The sequence below is a fragment of the Rhinopithecus roxellana genome, chromosome 1 (assembly GCF_007565055.1).
Source record: "Rhinopithecus roxellana isolate Shanxi Qingling chromosome 1, ASM756505v1, whole genome shotgun sequence".
Lineage (NCBI taxonomy): Eukaryota > Metazoa > Chordata > Mammalia > Primates > Cercopithecidae > Rhinopithecus > Rhinopithecus roxellana.
The window spans coordinates 107,402,051-107,414,080 of NC_044549.1; the positions used below are offsets into that span (position 1 = coordinate 107,402,051).

The following is a 12,030-nucleotide window of genomic DNA, read 5'->3' on the forward strand; positions in this document are numbered from 1 at the left end:
TGCTTACTTAGGGCTGTAACTCCAAAACAGCAAAATATAAAAAAGCACAACTTGAGAAAAAATATATGAGTACATTCAAAACTTTCATTAACTTGTTTTCTTTCAGTAGGTTCTGTTTAGCTTTTCCTTTTTTATTGTTAAAGTACATGTATGAATGTACAGTAAGTTAGCATTTGTTTTTTGAAGGTAAGCATGGAATTATTCTCATGAAATAGAATGTATTTGTTTTTATTGAAAAGTAAGATACTTTGTGTATATCTCTTGTGTTGGTTTGTTTGCATCTCAGTTTGTTTATAAAGGAAAAAGTCAAATTTTGTATATGTTCAACAATGATTTGTGTATGGTATTATTATTTAATAGCATCTGACTTCCTTGGGTGTGACTGACCAGCCTTCTCTGATTCAGAATACCTGGGGAGGAGTATCACGTAGAGAGAGGTAGAGAGATGCCTTCTCTTATGTGGATAAGGTGGGTTAGCAAGTTGCTATTAATTGGCATCTACCTACTCCCTCATCATACCACCAAATGAGGAAGTATCGACAACTAATGTGCCTCACTAGAACTCAAAATGGGTTTTCCCATAAAAACAAGGTTTATACAAAGGTGAATATGTAGAGTTTAAAAAGTAAAATGAGAACTACATTATGGATTAAAAAGGCCTGGGATGTCATTCAACATTTATTATTTATGTGATAAAAAGTTCCTGAATGCTAAGAAAAATGAACAGACTCTGCAGGTGTTAATTTGCTTGAGACTTAAGAATCTGGCTTCATTAATAATTAATAATATTTTCTTCCTTGCACTTTTTATTTTCATCTAAAGATTGCCAGATCAGCTGGGCACAGAGGCTCACTCCTGTAATCCCAATACTTTGGGAGGCTGAGGTGGATGGATTGCTTGAGGCCAGGGGGTCCAGACCAGCCTGGACAACATAGCTAGGCCCTGTCTCTACAAATAATAATTTAAAAAGTAGCTGGGTGTGGTGGCGAGTGCCTGTACTTGGGAGGCTGAGGCAGGAGGATTGCTTGAGTCTAGAAGTTTGAGGTTATTGTGAGCTCTCACAGTGCCACTGCACTTCAGCCTGGGCAACAGAGTGGAATCTTTCTCAAAAAAAAAAGATTGCTAGATACTTTGCAATTCTCCCTTATTACTTGTTCCAGAGTCAGTTATATGTATACTAAGTCATAGATGCTTATCTTTATAGATATAAATATATGATTATTCATATTCTGAGAAGCTTCTTTTCAACTTATCTAACCTCATACACCTAGTTAACTTAAGAGTGACTTGAGAGCTGGGAATGGAGGCGAATTCTTTCCCCAGCTACTCAGGAGGTGGGAGATTGCTTGAGCCCAGAAGTTCAAGATCAGCCTGGGTAACATAGCAAGCCTTAAAGACTCTTAAAAAAATTTTTTTTTTTTAAAGAGTAACTTAGGACTCTGTTATTTTGTTTGCATGTTATTCTATTTGCATTTATTTTGTTATTTGTTTGCATTTAATTTGTTATTTGCATTTAATTCTAAATATGAATAAGGAATTTTTAAAGAAATAAAAAAGAGCTATTATATAAAATATAATTTTTCTCTCTTTCCCACAATCTTTTTATTCAGTTTTCATAGGAATTTCTGCCTGCCCATAAATATTATCTACATTAGCTTGAACAGATACTTGCTTTATGGAACCATAGGAAAGCACGGCATGGCAAAAGTGAAAGGGTGAATCCTGTGTCCTTTAAATTTGTATTTCATGGGTTTATGAGAAACTATCACGAAAACTTGTTCTAAGCGCTTTAGGCTTAGTGGGCAGCTCAGCTTGCTGATCTGGCTTTATGCGCAGCCACAGAGGGACCGAACCTGTTCCTAATCACTTCAGTCACTGAAATGGGCCCTAGATCAAAGTATTGTAGCCTTAAATTTCATCAGTAACACCACTCCTCAAAGGCTTTTTCAAAAAGGTCTGCATGTTCACCATATTACTGCTATGTGTTATGTGGGAGGGGAGAATGCATTTAATGTATTATAAGTCTGCAGGAGGCAGGGGCCCCTGGAGGAACCAGGGAGGGATTCTGATGGAAAAAATAGAGGAAGGAAACAGAGGAGGGGCAAGACAGCATTGACAGGTTGGAGCCCCCTGAAGAACCTGGAGGCCAGATACCAGGTTCTGAGAGAGTCCTGTAGTCGTGGGCATTCCGTGATAGCGCCATGCACTGACATCTGCCAACCCAACAGCAGGCTGTTGCAGAAAAATATAATTGTCCTGAATCTGCTAAAGAGGAAGTAAAGTCAGTTTCATTTTTCATGAGAAAAGTGGAAATGATAATAATCTTTTCCTCCCCAGCTGCTTCCCGTTTTTCCTATTTGCTGTATTTTGAGTTTTGGTTTGATTTATCTAAACCTGTTGTTAACAGAAGGATTCATATTTTCCTCAAACTTTCCATCTTAACATCTTAACTCTACTTCAGATATCTCAGTTCTACTTGCTTTCCTACTTAGATTACAAAATGAAAGAAACAAAAGAAAATTTTCTGAACCTATATTTAGTATTTCCCTTTGTAAATAGTAAAAGTAGGCCAGGTGCAATGGCTCACACCTATAATGCCAACACTATGGGAGGCCAAGGTGGGAAGATCGCTTGAGCCCAGGAGTTTGAGACCAGGCTGGGCAACATAGTGACACACACACACAAGAAAGAGAGAGAGAGAGAGAGAGAGAGAGAGAGAGAGAGAGAGAGAGAGAGGAGAGAGGGAGAGAAAGAGAGAGGAGAGAGAATGAAAGAAAAGAAAAGAGAAGAGAAGAAAGAAAGAAAAGAAAAGAGAAGAAAGAAAGAAAGAAAGAAAGAAAAGGTAAATAATAAAAGTAAATATATGTTGCTTTTAAAACAGTCAAACCATATAGACAATGAAAAGCACAAAATGATAAGCAAACACTCCCTTCCCACTCTCAACTCAGTTCCACTTGCCAGGAATAACCTCTCAGGAAAAAAATAAAAATAATAATTGACTGAAGATTTCAAATCCACAGTATTCCAGATTAAGGTGCTGCATAACAGAGGAATGTTTTCTAAACTAACACCTCCATAAGCACAGGATGGATATAAATTATCAACACTCTTATGTAATCTGGGTCTGTAGAGTAAAAAGTCAAGGATCTCAAAGTCTTGCCAAGTCTTCTTCACTTCACTCAAACAGGGAGACCTGTTAATGTCTCAGGACATAAGAGCTAGACTCAGACCAGAAGGCAGAGAACTTAAGTGACTATTGCTTTCACATTAACACCTATGTCGTGGAGCTAGAGGTGCTCAAAGCTACCCCCTGAAATGCCTGGCCCTCATTCCAACCTCCAGACAATAAGTTCCCTCTTTTTCTCTCCCTTTAGGAAGAAGACAAGCCTACTCTATACGTGTTCAATGCTGTAACTCAAGACACAATGCCAATAATGGAGAGCACTTCCCTTCTTGATAAAACAGTGTCTGATCTGAGAACACTGGTAACTCTGAGATGTGGCCTCCCTGTGAGTGTCTACTGTCTCCGAACCCCAAGGGGCCTGGAGATGTATGATTGCAACACCCTCAAGGACTACCAGACTGATATTGGTACTGCCCAGTATATTTGATATCAGCTACCATTTGGCACTAGGGTCCTTTGATACCAGATTTTGCAGCTTTTCAAGAGAAAATGGAAATCTAGGATTTTTATATACAATCTGTTAACTTTATTTACATATTCACTTTAAAACAGTTAATACATTTACATGGTTTAAATATCAGAAGTGAAAAAGGATGTGTAGTGGTAAGTTTCCCTCCCTCTCCTGGTCCTACAAGCACTTAGTTCCTTCCTCATGGGCAACCATTATTGTTTTGAAGATTTACAATCAAAACCATTTCCAAATTAAATCTGAACAAATGGAGGCATTATTTCTAAATGGAAACCTCTGTAAGTTCAGTGTGGATATGAATTATCAACATTTCATTCTTGGGTCTGGGTCTACAGACTAAGAAATAAGGACGGTCTCATAGCCCTGTCATGTCTTGTTCTCAAAGCAGATTCATTAATAGCCTCAAGGTGGAAGAGCAAAACTCAGACCACTTCATCTTTTTCTCTTTCAAAATACACTTCGGGCATGTGTAAATGCAAGTTCAAGTACATATTCTTTTTCCCTTTTTTAATGCAAGGCAGCATATGATACATGCTATTCTGAACCCTGCTTTGGGCATTTTCATCTTAAAATGTCACCGGTTATATTAAAATAATCTTTTTAACAATGTGACGCCAATGCTATACTGGCTGAAAGTATGCCTTAGTGGAATAGCATTCATCCCTGATACAAATTACAACCTCTCTCTAAATACTATACCTTGGCTGGGCATAGTGACTAGTGATTCATACCTGTAATGCTAGCACTTTTGGAGGCCAAGGGAGGGAGGAATCACTTGAGCTCAGTACTTTAAGACCAGCCTAGGGAACATAGTGAGATGCTTATCTGTACGAAAAAAAAAAAAAAATAGCCGATGTGTTGGTGCACACCTGTAGTCTCAGCTGCTTGGGAGGCTGAGGTAGGAGGATCACTTGGACGAGGAGGTTAAGGCTGCAGTGGGCTGTGATCACACCATTGCACTCCAGCCTGGGTGATAGCGAGGCCCTGTTTCAGGAAAAAAGAAAAACATCTGTACTTCCAGGTCATGTCTACTATAGCCAAACATCAATAAGACAAAGAAAAAAGCTGTCAGATTTGTTTTAAGAATACTAAAACATGGTTGGACAGTACAGAGATGATTAACATGGCCCCTACCTGATGATGACACACAAGTTCATGAAGCATTTCACATTTTTAAAAAATGGTTGGAACCTTATAGAAATTATTACTTGAAGTAAATGAATCCTTGCTGACAATCAGCACATCCTTAGTTGACATTGTGTTATAACACTGCAGTGAAATTTGGGTTCTCCCAACATATACATAGGGCTTTGTAGGTATCCTTAGCTAAGCAGTTTTGCTTTATATAACTGCTAAATTTTCATTTATTGATACTTCTCCTGACTGTTATATTTGCTTAGCATTATTCTTTCCTGTTATTTTAAATTAAGGCTCTCAAAACTTTAACATAATTTTTTTCCCTGTTTTTGATCAGGGAAGTGAAGTTCTACAATTTCTCCTCAGAGTACTTTGCTATAATGCACATACCTGCTCTGCATGCTTGCTGGAAGCTGAACTCTGCCTAGAACATGATGGGGGCTTGCATAAGGAAGGGCACACAGTGGCATTTGTCCCCAAGCAACTGATAATCTAGTTATTTAATGAAGTACCAAAGGATGAAACAAAACTAGAATAAACTCTGGATGACTATTCTTCAGGCCTATAATGCTCAGATTATAATGTGATGTTTTAAGCTGGAAGATAATTTGAATTGACCCAACCCCAACTTTTACAGACTTGAAAAAAAGTAAATCATCTGAATGATTAAATTACTTGCTCAGTGTGTGTCAAGGACAACATACCTACTCCTTAAAATGACCCTCTGGGAGTAGGAACTTTAGGAAATGAGGGTGTTCAGATATAAGGTTAAGGGTCTAAGCATGACCTGAGTAGGCTGCTTTGGTCATCATGAGAACACAGGGCATCAGAGGACCTCAAGGGGAAGGGCTCTTTGGCCTGCTTCATATGCTTCATACCTTTACCTAAAGCATAACTAGTATTCCTTAAGTAGCCAGCTCACCTTTTTTAAAACTAGAAGGCAAAAAGAGTCCTTGATCAGCTTCTTGTATAGGATCTCTCTTTCTAGTCAATGAATCATCTCTGTTGCTATCAGGAGTTGAACCTTGGCCCCTTTTCCAGAGGCAGTGGAAAATCAGAAGGGTTTGGAGAAGCAGTCATGTTCAGGTTGAAAATCAAAGATTTAAGTAGCTCAATTAATCACTGCTCATAAAAACATTTACAAAGCTGCCTCTGCACTCTGGGTGTTTTTACAATAAAGTGATAGAAATGAGACATGTATACACACTCAGTTAAAATCCAGTAAGTCAGCTCAATGCAGGCTGAAGGCATGTAGGGAAGGCATTCTGGAGAAAGTGGGGCTGGAACACACAAAGATGTGGGAACTATGGATCATCTGAGAGGAGGAAGGGAAGACATTCCAGGGACGGACAGAAAGCAGGAGACTGTTCTGGAGAGTGGAGGAGCCTTCCTGAGAGCACTAGCAAACACAGCTGAGGGCAGAAGGAGGAGGATCTTAAGGTGAGGGAACACAGCTCACACTTGCTGTGGCTGCAGCCAGAGCCCTGCACCTTCTGGAACAGGAGTGTTTTTTGTTTTGTTGTTGTTGTTGTTTGTTTTTGACTCGCAGTCATGCTCTTGTTGCCAGGCTGAAGTGCAGTGGCACGACTTCAGCTCACTGCAACCTCCACCTCCCGGGTTCAAGCGATTCCCCTGCTTCCGCCTCCTGAGTAGCTGGGACTACAGGCATGTACCACCACTCCCAGCTAATTTTTTGTATTTTAGTAGAGACGAGGTTTCACCATGTTGGCCGGGATGGTCTCCATCTCCTGACCTTGTGATCCGCCTGCCTTGGACTCCCAAAGTGCTGGGATTACAGGCATAAGCCATTGCACCAGCCTAGAACAGGAGTGTTCTAGGAGAGGTTTGATCTGGTAGCAAGCAATATGAAATATAGAAAGGAGTGAGGAAAGCCTGCAGGCAGGGTGATATAATAACTGGTATGTTCAATAATCCCAGTATTAATTAATTCCATTAGCAGTGGAAGAGACAAATCTGAGAAACATAGAAGGCAGAACAGGACAGAACATCATGCTAGATCACTTTTTTTTTGAGACAGGGTCTCACTCCATCACCCAGGCTGGAGTGCAGTGGCACAACCTCAGCTCACTGCAACCGCTGCCTCCTGGATTTCAGCGATTCTCTCACCTCAGCCTCCCGAGTAGCTGGGACTACAGGCGCATCCCACTATGCCTGGCTAATTTGTGTTATGTGTGTGTATTTTTAATACAGACAGGGTTTCACTATGTTGGCCAGGCTGGTCTCAAACTCCTGACCTCAAGTGATCCACCCACCTTGGCCTCCCAAAGTGCTAGGATTACAGGAGTGAGCTAACATGCCTGGACCTAGATCACATTTAAGTAGAGGAAAGAATCAAAGTTCTCACACTAGGACAGTGGTGGGGAAATTGAGGAAAGGAGCTATGTTCTGGGTTTTAAGCTTTAGATATGAGGAAACTCAGAGAGTACTTTTTAAAAAAATGTTACTCAGCTGGCCAGTTAGTGGCAAAGCTGTAAGTACAACTGAAGTCTTCTAATTTCCCTTCACTGCAAACATGGAGTTAGTGCTTGACTGATGGTTTGGGTTAGCAGATACTAATCCTGCCCATGTAGGTGGAGGCTCAGCCCTGTGAGGGGTGCATTCCTCAGAGAGTAAATATAGAGGGGAGCGTCTTAAGGGCCAATGGGTGGCACTCAGGACATGCTGAGGTCAGGGGAAGCACACAGAAGAGTCAGAAAACGAGACATGGAAAGCTGTCAGAGTCAGGAGGAGAACTGGAACTTTGTATGCAACAGATGATGAGACTGTTTTCAAGATGCTGGTAAAGGTCCAAAGCAATTCTGAGATTAAAAAAGAAAAAAAAAAAAGCTTTGGATTTGCTTTAAACATCTTTGGTGGGCTCAGAGAGAGCAGCTTTAATAAAGGAGATGGAGAAAGAAAGATTTCAGGGATTAAGAAGAAGATAAGTAATGATGGGATAAGGGAATTCTGGTGGTAGAACATCTAATGACTAACTTACCATAAATCTATCATGATAAATATATCTTAATATGTGTGATTTTGTGACTTGAAGCTTAGTGGCACATCACATAGGTCCAATACATACATATACATGCAGACATACACACGCACACACACACCTAGTCTTTCATCAACCTATATGGTATCAGGTGTTCATTTTAGCCCGGCTTCTAGCTCTGAAATCTCTGCCCTGGCTTTTGCTTTCCCCTTGCTGATCTACATGCTTATCTGCTTGTTATTCTGTTTTTACTTCACATATATTCATAAACTGTCATTCACTCTTTCTGAAACAAGGAGTACCTAAACAAATGAGTGAATGAATTAATGCCTTTTCTTTACAGATGATACCAATTGGTACTCTTCACCATAAACACCTCGTAGAATGTATTCATGGCTGCCTGCGCACATGGCACCTGAGAAACCATTCCAGGAGCAGGGTTGTGTCAGCTCAGATCCTGAAATCTGAGCTGGCTCCAGGGTCTTTTTACCACCCTTTAGGCTCATGGAGACCTATGGTGTCATTTTAATTCCTTTTATTGATGAGAAAACTGAAGTTCAGAGAAGTTAAGTGATCTGATCAAGGTCACACTGCTAACAAATGATAATCATACACCCAGGATCGGGTTCTTTCTAACAATTTATACTGCCAAACCAGTATGCCTTTATTGATGACCTTTAAGTTCTAATCAATGTTTTATTTTATTTCTTCCATGAGAGGAAGCTCAAACCAGAGAAACAATTTCCAAATTCAGGAAGAAAAAGTCCAAATCAGATAGGCATACATTGACTCCTGGGGTATGAATGAAGAATCCAGAAACTTGGGAGTCAGGGGCCACATGTGGAGAGGTTGAGGATGATTGCCTAAATAGGCACTGTTGCTGCCATCTGCTGTCCTGTGTGACCTGGGCATAGTAGATAAGTTTGCAAGCACAGAATGGACAGATTCAGGTTTTGTAAAGTTAACACAGTTTTGTGGGTCCTCTTTTAAAAAATCCAAAACTATGACAAGAACATTAGAAGGCTCTATAGAAGACAGCAAGGGGCCCTAAAGCTTATTAGTTTTCCTCTCTCTTCAGTAATAGGTTTTAGTTGTATTTTCTGGAGCAATATGGCATTTTTCAAGTAAATTTCTATTTCCCAACAGAATTCCTAAGCTTATGAAGGAATTTAATATCTGACAAAGAGGGCATTACAAAGCAACAGGGGTGAAAGGATAATCTAATAAACAGTGCTGGCTGACTTGCTTAGAAATTCTCTGGATATTTAAAAGTTGAGCATTATCAGGACTGTTTCAATGCAAGGAACTGAATTTATGGTTATAACACCTGTAATATTTGCTACTAGACAGGGAATTAAAATGAAACAAAATACAGGGCCTGATGGAGGTGCCCCATCAATGTTAAGGAGATTTAAATCGTACAGTCTCCTCTGTAGTTTTCAGAATCAGGTCTCATTTAGCAGTAGGCAGGAGGGCTAGAGAGAGCTGAGACTCTGAGGGTAGGCAACAATCCGGAGAACAGGTAAGCCAGGAAAATCCCATCTATAGACATCTAGCAGTGGAAGGTTAGCCTCAAATAAGTCCTTCTGGTGGAAGTCCTAGAAAAGGCAAGTCAGTCTGCAGCTGTCAGTTGGTAAGGCCAAGGAAGGCAGAGGGTGACCCTCAGGGAGATCCAGCAGGGACCTGGTGAGTGAACCATAGCACCAAGGTAGTGAATGAATGAATGAATGAATGACACAAGAGGCAGGAAACTAGATAAGGTGATGTTGACATCAGAGGCTCTGATAACATGTGATAGAAATCTAACCCCAGAGATTAGGTTTAGAGTAAGAAATTCAGAAATGGAACCTTAGTCTTAAAACCCAAAAGGTGGGGTAGAATATTGGGATTCACGACATAGGGCACAAAGTGGGGACTTGCTCAGGAGGAACAGAAGTGACAAGAATATCTGACCAGGATGAACAGGAACACTGACTTCCTATCAACCCTCTGAGTTACTGGCCTACATCTTTTTATTTTAGTTTTTGTAGAGATGGGGGTCTCACTGTGTTGCTCAGGCTGGTAAACTCCTGGCCTCAAGCAATCCTCCCACCCAAAGTGCTGGGAATACAGGTGTGAGCCACTGCACTGGGCCCCTGGTCGAAATCTTAATAAATTCCCTCCTACAGGAATTGTTCTGTGGACCTGGGGCTGGCTGGTCCTTCAAATGGAGACTGTGTAGCCTCAGCTGTGGAGGACTAAGGAGGCTGGGGTACGGGGCCAGGCTAAAGCTTTCTACTGCTCATTTGGGAGTGATTTTCACAATAAACTAAAAACATAGATCATTTCAGCAGGAGATAAAACAAATGCACTTGGAGCGGTGTTTAAAGTCCTTCGTTTCCAGTCCATGAGAATTAAACATTTTATGAGAAGGTTTAAGTACAGCAAGAAGCTTTAGAGAAAATTAATCTATTGTAGGAAGTATGGTCCATATTTTGGAAAATGTTTATCAAGGTATTCCTACAGAATAGCTGCAGGACCACTACTTTATGTCTACAGAATAATTCCAGAATTCTCCAGCAAGGAGAGTAAACTCTCCTAGCTGAGGCCCAAGTGATGAGGATCGAGGCAGATGAGGGGGATAAGGGTAGTTTAACGCAGGTCAGGCCTATAAGTAAACAAGTATGTAAATAGGAATCAATTCACAAAGAATAGCAAGTCCAAGGTCAAGAAATCCAAACCAGAGTAAGGAGTAACAGAGGAAGAGCCCCATTTCAAGATTGCAGGTTATAACATAGAATGTCCAGTAAGGGAGGGACTGGCAGGGAGATATCCTTTGTTGTGTGTGTGCAGAGAGGAAGCAAGAAGGAAAAGAGAGGGGAAGCAGAAAGGAAATAATCAGAAAGGCAACTGAAAGGGGGAAACTCTCTAGGCATTAGAAAGAATCCTAAAGACAAATTCCAGGGAATTCTGGAAATTCCCTGCTGGCTGAGAAGCCTCAGGCAAGTCACCTATCTCTGAACCTCAGCTTCCAAGTCTATAAAAGGGGGCTGCTGAGTGGGTTGGTCTTTTAAGATCTATCTTCACCACTCTGTGATTCTAAGATTACTGGTGTTCTGAAATCTCAGCCAACAAAGATAAGCACAGTTCAGAAACCACCAAGGCCAGAAACAGCCTGGTGTGCACAGGGAAGTGCAGGCCAGCCTGCCCGGTTAGGAGGGCAGAGCATGGCCAGAAGAAGTTTGGGAGTCCAGCAGAACTTCATTCAACAAATACTTACTGAGTGTCCACCATAAGCCAGGCACCACTGTGGAAAGCAGGCACTGTGGAAAGCAGGCACTGTGGAAAGCAGGCACAGTGGCAGTGTCCCTACCCTCCTGAAGCTTGGATCTCAGTGGAGGAGGCAAACACCATCAAGCAAACAGAAAATTTTCTCATTTTAAGCAGAGATTAAGAGCTACGAAGTAAAAGAAGGCAGGAAAATGGAATAAATGATGCAGTAAACTGATGGGAGGCTATTTAGATAGCTGGTCAGGAAAGAAGACAACATTGAGCGGAGGCCTGAATAAAGAAGCGGAGGCTGCGGGGAGCATCTCAAACTAGATTTAGGTGAAAGATTATCTAGGTCTGAAATAGGGCAGCGCTGGTTGAGATGGAGGCAAGGAGTTGAGATGTTCTTCAATATTGATCAGGTAAACTTGTCAGGCCTAAGCAACCGTTCAGATGTAGGACATGAAAAAAATGGGAAGGATGTTGGGTGCAGTGGCTCACACCTGTAATCCCAGCACTGTGGGAGGCCAAGGCAGATGGATCATTTGAGGTTAAGAGTTCAAGACAAGCCTGACCAACATGGTGAAACTCCTTGTCTACTAAACATACAAAAAAATTAGCTGGGCATGGTGGCCTGTAATCCTAGCTAATTGAGAGGCTGAGGCAGGAGAATCACTTGGGCGACAAAGCAAGACTCCGTCTCAAAAAAAAAAAAAAAAAAAAAAAAAGGAAGGATGAAGAAAAACTCTCTAATATATGGCTTAGGTAGCAAAATAGATGTACCACTCACTGAGAAAAAAAAAAAAATGTAGGAGAAAAAGCAGGTTGGGTGAAAGATAATGAGTGGTATTCTGGAATGATGGGGTTGTAGTGCAATCCCTCCATTGGTAATATCGCCAGCAGAGGGAGTCTGGAGCTAGAGCAGAGGCTGGGCTGGAGATTGGGACTTGGGAATGAGTGGCACTTGGGTGGTCAATGAAGCCATCATCGCCA

At 41.2% G+C, this 12,030-nt stretch overlaps 1 protein-coding gene and 1 non-coding gene across 3 annotated transcripts in view; both read left to right on the plus strand.

The window, feature by feature from the left end:
- The window catches only part of ANKUB1 (ankyrin repeat and ubiquitin domain containing 1), a 31,929-nt gene that overhangs the window by 8,840 nt on the left and 11,059 nt on the right, over positions 1 to 12,030 (plus strand). The window contains exon 3 of one of the 2 annotated variants that reach the window (XM_030928914.1): positions 3,375 to 3,509. In XM_030928914.1, coding sequence (XP_030784774.1) covers positions 3,497 to 3,509 — 13 coding nt within the window. In that variant the 5' untranslated portion in view covers positions 3,375 to 3,496. Of the gene's footprint in view, positions 1 to 3,374; positions 3,592 to 12,030 lie in introns of both variants that reach the window. The other variant, XM_010356842.2, reaches the window with a different exon arrangement.
- On the plus strand, positions 4,726 to 4,828 carry LOC115892119. The gene has a single exon (XR_004052010.1). It is a non-coding gene; the product is annotated as a U6 spliceosomal RNA (small nuclear RNA).